Source organism: Pseudorasbora parva, chromosome 20, assembly GCF_024679245.1.
Source record: "Pseudorasbora parva isolate DD20220531a chromosome 20, ASM2467924v1, whole genome shotgun sequence".
In the NCBI taxonomy this organism is placed as follows: Eukaryota; Metazoa; Chordata; class Actinopteri; order Cypriniformes; family Gobionidae; genus Pseudorasbora; species Pseudorasbora parva.
Genome location: NC_090191.1, coordinates 18,271,145 through 18,279,037, shown reverse-complemented (window position 1 = coordinate 18,279,037; position 7,893 = coordinate 18,271,145). Strand labels below are relative to the sequence as shown.

The 7,893-nt window shown below is 34.7% G+C and overlaps 1 protein-coding gene across 2 annotated transcripts; it reads right to left on the bottom strand.

Annotated features, from left to right (window-relative positions):
* Positions 1-537: 537 nt before the first annotated feature.
* Positions 538-7,534, bottom strand: alg12 (ALG12 alpha-1,6-mannosyltransferase). 2 transcript variants are annotated; one of them, XM_067427045.1, is made up of 9 exons: positions 7,361-7,534; positions 6,810-6,942; positions 6,555-6,728; positions 4,752-4,946; positions 4,528-4,630; positions 4,173-4,397; positions 1,086-1,255; positions 929-1,004; positions 538-852 (listed from the first exon to the last, which is right to left on the bottom strand). In XM_067427045.1, the coding sequence occupies exons 1-9, from the start codon at positions 7,520-7,522 to the stop codon at positions 615-617; spliced, it is 1,476 nt and encodes a 491-aa protein (XP_067283146.1). In that variant the 5' UTR covers positions 7,523-7,534; the 3' UTR covers positions 538-614. The 2 variants fall into 2 exon arrangements, with proteins under 2 accessions (XP_067283146.1, XP_067283147.1); XM_067427046.1 differs by lacking the exon at positions 4,752-4,946.
* Between the last annotated feature and the right edge of the window lie 359 nt (positions 7,535-7,893).

The following is a 7,893-nucleotide window of genomic DNA, read 5'->3' as shown; positions in this document are numbered from 1 at the left end:
TTTGAAAACCATGTTGCTTTTACATTTTGAAATGTTTCAGATCATTATATATTTTTTTGTAATTATCACTAGATGCATATAGTTTCCATAACTGAATGATCTTGCTAAAAGTATTCTAATTCAAATCCAAACTGAACAATGTAGTAATTTTATATGAGTAGTGTAAAAAAAAAAAAAAGGTAATTTTATTTTGGCATTTGTTGGAGAGGGCAGTCTGACTGGAAAATCTATGACTTATTATTCTATGAAACATTAAAAAGTTGACAAACCACAGGGAGGTGTAGTGATAACATGCTTAAAAAAAGTGAATGCATTTGCAAAAATCTTAAAGCCTGTGGAAGAAGCATCAATAAATAAAACACATTTTTAAAATGTGTGCATCTATGAAATTAAGCCACAATAAAGAGCACTTGGAATCATGAATGCTTCCCTCAGTAATAGGTCCCCCAATCAATTGGTCCCCCTTGAAAACGAGATGTTGCATCTCAAGGGGCTTTCCATGAATAAAAATTTCACAAATAATACCAGCAACAGAACTCAGATAACCACTTATTTATTGGTCTTATGAAATGCAGCATTTATTAGTCAATTTCACTCCAAGCTTTCGTTATCTGTTATCTAGGTTCATTATTTAAATGTCTTTCTAGAAGCACAAGTTTGTTGTTTAACTTGATTTTGAGAGGTGGAAATTGGGACATCTCAAATGCAAGGCTTTGATATCCTGAGATGAAGACCAAAGGTTTGTAAGAGTCTTTGAGCAGCAATATCTTAGTTGCATTCATTTCCATTAACAGGTGTGAATAAGTTTTCATAAGTGGATCTTCAAGGGTCAAATCCTCTTTCTTGTCATATCTAGGAAATTGAAGGAAAAGCATTCAGACTAATCACATTGCACATAATTATCTTTGATAGTTGAATGGTCACGCACCTCCAGTTATTATTTAGCTCCAGAAACCGTGAGACTCCCGTTTGTGCAGCAAGTACATCAATGTGTAATGACACATCTGTGTGTAAAGTATGCAACTTAACCAGATTGCTTGGATTACAATAATAATTCAATATTAAATATGCAAAAATAAACGTACGTGCTGTTGCTGGCCTTAATCTATGCAGCTCCTGCATTGCTTTCCCTCCTGGGTAGTTATGATGGGAAACATACAGAGAAACACTTGTGTATACTCCATTTAACATCAACTGTCCAACCACAACTATGGAACCAATTTTATACATCCATGACTTGTGGTAGTTCTTCAAACTGCAACAAAACAATAGTGAAATAAAAACAATATGAGCAATTCATTTGCAAGATTTCATATTTTTCTGAAAGTCAAATCTGATACTAAAGCAAAGCTAATAATAAATATAGCATATTTGCAAAATGCTGTCTTTTAAATTATATTAATATTTATTGTACATTAGACTATATTAGCATTTGCCAATATAAGCAAATAAGAGAATAGCCATTCCTTTGTTTAGAGTTAAAGGATTAGTTTACCCAAAAATCTCATGTCATCTTCATAACACAAATTAAGATATTTTTGTTGAAATCCGTTGTGATAGTGCTGCTCAGAAAGGCCTCAACTGGCAGCAATGACATTTCCTCTCCCCATAAAATTAAGTTAAACCTGGATGATGAATTGATGTCTTCAATTGAATTGATTTAATTCTGTCATTAATTATTTACTCTAATGTTGTTTAACACCCATGAGACCTTTGTTCACCTTCAGAACACATAATTAAAGTATTTTTGTTGAAATTCAATGGCTCGGAATGGCCTCCTTTGACAGCAATGACATTTCCTCTCTCAAGACCCATAAAAGGTACTAAAGATGTTTAAAGTCCATCTTACTACAGTGATTCTACAATAATGTTATGAAGCGATAAGAATAGTTTTTGTGTGCAAAAAATTGAAATAATGATTTAATTCTACAAGTTTCCGCATGAGCCTCTGACGTGAACTCACGAAGCACCATGACGCAGACGCAAGAATATTACGTAAAGCCCTTAATTTTTGTGGCTTTAATAAGGCACTTTTACGTACACTTTTTTGTTTCTCATGGTTACAGGAAATGCACACTTTAGCACCATTTTGAGCACTACGCCAAGACCTAAACCACAATCAATATAGAATTCAACAGCATAGATACGGTTATGAATCAGCGTATCGATTCAGGATTTGTTTTGAAATCGGCCCATCACTATATGTCGTCATTTAGTTTTTTTGCGCACAAAAACTATTCTTGTCGCTTCATAAAATTAATACATAAACATAAACTGTAGTGAGATGGACTTTGTATGTGCCTTTAGTGCCTTTTTTGGGTCTAGAGGAAATGACATTGCCTGTCAATAAAAATATCTTCCATTTGTTTTCCGAAGATGAACGATAGTTTTACGGTTGTCAAACGACATTATGGTAATTAATTAATAACAGAAATTATAATTTTTGGGTGAACTAGCCATTTAAAGGTGATTTGTTGCATCTCCACCAAATATTATCCTACCCTAACATCAATGGACTTTATTTATTCAACTTTCATATGATGTATAAATCTTATTTTCCAAAAATCTACCCTTATAACTGCTTTTGTGGTCCAGGGTCACATTTAATTTGGCTCCATTTTGGTAATGCCCACTTTTATGTTTTTATTTTGAATCAAAATTTCTTGGATGGATGAATAAAATCTTGTTATACATTTTTCTCATTCAGTATTCCATTTCTCTCTAAAATACATCACGTTAAGAGGAGTACCTGCAAGAAAACTCATTACAACTATTAAATAGGGGTAAAACGGATCATAGTTCCATAGATGCAAGATCTGATTTTATACGGACCCCACCCCAATGTTCAGGATGCATGTCCTGAAAAAAACTCATCATGCCTCATAATGCACTTTAATGGGATCGTGAAAAGCAGTTTCAGATTTTTACATTATGTTTCTCGAGGTCAGCTTATAAAGTTTTTTGCACTACAAAGGTCAAATAGTTGTAACAAATTATTTTCCATCCTCAACTGTTGTACACGGCAAAAAATAAATGTATTTACCAGCGTTGCTTTGGAGGACAAAATGCTTGGCACCGAGGGCGTAGCCAGTAGCCAGCAGCCCACCTACTATGATTACTAGCCCCTCCCCAGTTTATTATACAAATAATATTTGTTAAATAACAGTTGTTTAAATTATTTTGACATAATTACAAAATTATTATAGCATCTCAAATACTAAAATAAATGAAATGTTTTTTGCATAATGCTTGATGAGTTTGATTGACAGATGTGGTCTCATGTGACGTGGCTCATGCCTGTGACTTCATGGAGTGTGTTTACCTATTCACTTAGCCTATAATTTGCAGTTGTGTGATAGAGAAACAGCTGCAATGCAAAATTCTATAAGTAGGACTTCTTAAAAAAAAAAAAAAAAAAAAAAAAAGGGGGTACGGTGCATGGCAATGTTTTGACGCACTTCAACCTGCACTTCAAATCCACCATTTGCCGAACTCGATGTACTTCCTTTTCTCATCACATATTAGATCGGAAAAGAAAACCTTTTGTGAAAAGTGGAAATAAAGTCTCAAATGTTTGTTGTAACTGTTGCTCATGTTTTGTATGTGGACAGGTTGTAGCTACAGTTTTGGTTTATGTAGACCAGGGGTGGGGAACCTTGATCCTGGAGGGCCACTCTCTTGCAGAGTTCAGCTCCAACCCTGAAAAGGAACACTCACCCGCCTGTAACTATAGTAATCCTGAAGACCTTGATTAGCTTGAGGTGTGTTTGGTTAGGGTTGGAGCTGAACTCTTCAGGACGCTGAAATCAGCAGGACACTGGCCCTCCAGGATCAACGTTTCCCACCCATGATGTAGACAGTGACATTAACACTGTCCATTCCCCTCGCATGAATGTTCCTGCTCAATTTTGCCCAGGCCCGACCAAAGATAAAATTCTGCCTACGCAACTGCTTGGCACTACCATCTCTTTTAATAAAATATATTTTATAAATACTTTTAATATTTTAATAGATTCTCCCATTTTCTGAAGGGTAAAAAAAAAATCATATTTTAAACTGTAAGTTAACTGTCATTCGTTTGTGTAAGAATTGATTTATGAAACTTGCAGTATGTTTCATGCCCCTTTTAACAATAAACGAATTGTTAAATTGTCAAAATATGTTCTGCTTACATGAAGGAACAACCACAGGCAGCAATCATGTTGAACACAGGGAAGGTGTAGATGATAAAACGAAGCTCCTTGTGGGGCAGTAGAGAGTACAGCAGAATAAAGCCTACTGTTACGATGAGTAGTTTTCTTGTCCGTCTGTCTAATAGGCCGAGTGGGATAAAAATGATTGTGCTGCCAAGAGCTCGAGGAAGAGCAGAGTAGAAATACCACAGAAAAGGGAAAGTTTGAGGCACAGAAGTAGTCAAGGAAAGATACAAAATTTGGACAGGATCACGCAGAAATACTTTTTTTGTTAAGTTGGCCCAAAAATGAACAATCTCACGTTGATCAATACTGTAGTTTACAAAAGGATATTCCCCAGTTGGAGCTTTTATTTAAGACCGTGTTGTACCATAGTACCTGACCCTCAGGCCAGAGCAGCTTATTCCAGAAAACTGTGTCGACCATGACAGTGAGACCTACAAAAGAAAGCAAACACACTTCAGTCTGTGAAGGGTAGACAGAAGGGTCTGTGAAGCTTGACACAGTCTGTGTCAAGTAGACAAAATACAGAATTAAAAACATTTGTGCATCACTGACCCAAAGATAAAACACCAGCAGGAATGGCATGGTAAAGCAGCTGTAGAAAATGTAGTTTCTTGCTCAGGAGTGACATCAACAACATCAAGCCGAAGAGGAGAGACAATTCAGAGCGGAACACAATAATGGCCAGAGCAGAGAGCCAAATGAACGCACCGTGTCTCTGGGCCAGCCAAGATGTGAGCGTCAGCAGAACTGTTTAATAAAACACAATATGGATGCTATTACAATGCCATTTTTATGAATATGATTCTTATTGTGTTTTTTTAGCCACATAATGCAAAGGTTTGGGATTGACAACCATTTATTAGAGTGAAGTAAATAAACAGGGTTTCTGCAGGTTTTGTGAAGGTAAATTTAAGACCAATTAAATAATTTTTTTAGAATAAGTTAGAATAAAATTAAGCGAACATAACACATCAATATGTTCTCTAAATGTAAATATAGAAGCACACAATGAGTTGTAAGTCTGAGTTCGAAGTTTGAAAATACAATTATTTCCAACAGTTCTCCATAGCTTTTTAATAAATTTTACAAAAAATATTTTGAGATAAGTAATCTTTGGAAACCTTGTGAAAGTTATTTTATGATTTAAACAAATAACTGCCCATGTGTTAATAAAAATCAACAATTCAAATTAAAGTCATTTTAATACTCAACGACAGATATTTTTTCTTGCTTTAAGCATAAAATCACTTAATTTTGCTAACTTTCTCAGAAAACAAAACTTAATTTTTACAAGTAATTTTTTTTACAAGCACAAGTAAATGTATCTTGATACAAGGATGCTTAAAATTTGTACTGGAAAAGATTTTTTGCAGTGCATGCAATTTAATTTTGCAATCAAGGCCTTATGAACTCTGGTTTGGTTAAATTAAATGTGAATTTTGAAATGGACATTCATTAATCTTCAGAACACAAATTAAAATATTTTTATTGAAATGGGAAAGATTCCTGTCCCTCCATTAACAATCTAAGCAACTTCCACTTTGATGCTTCAAAAAGATATCATAAAACTAATCCATATGAATCAAGCGGTTTATTCCGAATTTTGTGACAAGACTCGAAGCGACTCGAGACTTGAACGCAAGTCTAACGGGTTTGGAACGCCATTAGGGTGAGTAAATTATGACAGAATTTAAATTTTTGGGTGAACTGTCCCTTTAAGTGTTCTAACCTACTTTTGATTTATTCATCTAAAATTTGACAAATTCTGTGACATTCTGCATTATACAGTGAATTACATTTTAATGAATGGATTCTGCAATTCAGTCCATGTTTTCTGCATCACAAAAATCATAGGGCCCTAACTGAATGCTATGATATTGATTTAAGACCTTCTGCTCTAACTTTTTAAGACGTTTTAATGCTTTAAATTGTGGAAAGTCAAATTGAGACTTAATTAAGACCTGTGGAAACCCTGATAATGTTCAGATTTAGATATAAGCAGTGTTTTGCCATGTGCTCATGTCCTAACTGAAATCAATTGACAAGCTCAGTTGAGTATCTTAACGACAATTAACTGGCCATTAATCATGAACATAATTCATGAATATAAATATAGTACTCACAAACACTCAAAACCTAACAAAGGACAATGACATAGTACATAATAGTAATTATAGACATAGTAATAAACACAAATGTGTTATATTTAGCCATGTTGCTTTAGCTGTTTTGTTTTTTTTAAACCAAAAGAACTAAATTACTCCAAGTTAACTAAAAATTGCTCCATAAAACTCCACCTAAGAACCATATTTACTGGCAGTGTTATATGTGAATGTTGTACTTTATAGCCTTTACCTAAAGGCAAAACCATCACATTTGGGAGGGTTCTGGTACTGTAAAACATCAGATGGAACTGTGTAGTGCAGATGAAGCAGAACAGACTGGCCACCATTGACCCAAATTGCCTCCGAACCTCTCTCTGCATCTGCCATAGTGACAGAATCACGCATAGTCCAAGAACACCTCTCACTGTGGAACAGAGAAAAAGTTAATGAAACAAAAAATAATTGAGAATAATATGAAGCCTACAAATAGTGATCTCAGATATACCTAGGATTTGAGTGTAAAACTTTGGTGCTTGAAGGAGGGCAAGCACACACTTCATTGGTGCACTGAGTGCTGATATGAACAAGGGTCCAAGAAATGTCCGTGGAACCACACCAGGAAACTCATGATGATCATACTGGAGAAACCATTATAACAAAGAATTAATAGTGGTATTTGTACTCTAATTTAAAAAAAATTTTTTTTTTTTAAAGAAAAATTTAAACAGCACAAAAGTGTCCAAGCACTACTACAATATAAATATAAATATATATATACACGTCTTCTTATTTTCATGTTTGTGGTTATTTTCAAAAATGTACACATATCACGGTATAGCCTAGTATTCAATCTGGAGCGTGGTATTACAATCTGATAGTACCATGGTGTAATATTAGCCTTCCCCCATAGTACTTTTTACGGAAGGCTTTGACTAAACTGTCCATCAAAATCCATCTAAACGCATGTAAAATATCACAAACCTCTTGAATTTCACGATATACAACTTATCAAACAGAACACAACCCTAAACGTGTAAAAATAAGCTTCGTGTTTACCTTTTCAAATTCAAATCCATGATACAGAACATCGTGAATTGCTTGTAAATTAAAACTTTCTTCGACTTTAGTGTAGGGACAGGTAAACAAATGTAGAAATGCAACACCAATCATTAAAATTAGGAGACGATGCTCATTCAGAGCTTCCTTCCGCGCCATCATAGCGCGTCATACACGTCCACAGGCGCATGCGCAAATGTCTGCGCTTTATGGGCGGGGCTTAGCAACCCAAACATTTTCTATTATTGATCCGGTAATTTGGATCTATTTTTATTAAATTCAGTGCATTTTAAAGTAGAAATTCATGATTAGACAGATGTAAATAGACTGCTGCAGTCGTGACGTCAAAAACCGGACAAGGAAGTGTCTATGGAGTTCTAGAACTATGTGGCATTCACTATTAATCTCTGTTTGATAATGGGAAAATATCATATTCATAAGCAAAAATGGGCTAAAGAAAAACCCAATTTTTTGTTGTTTCGGATAGAAATGAAGAGTTATATTGAATTATTACTCGGGATGAAAAACAGCAA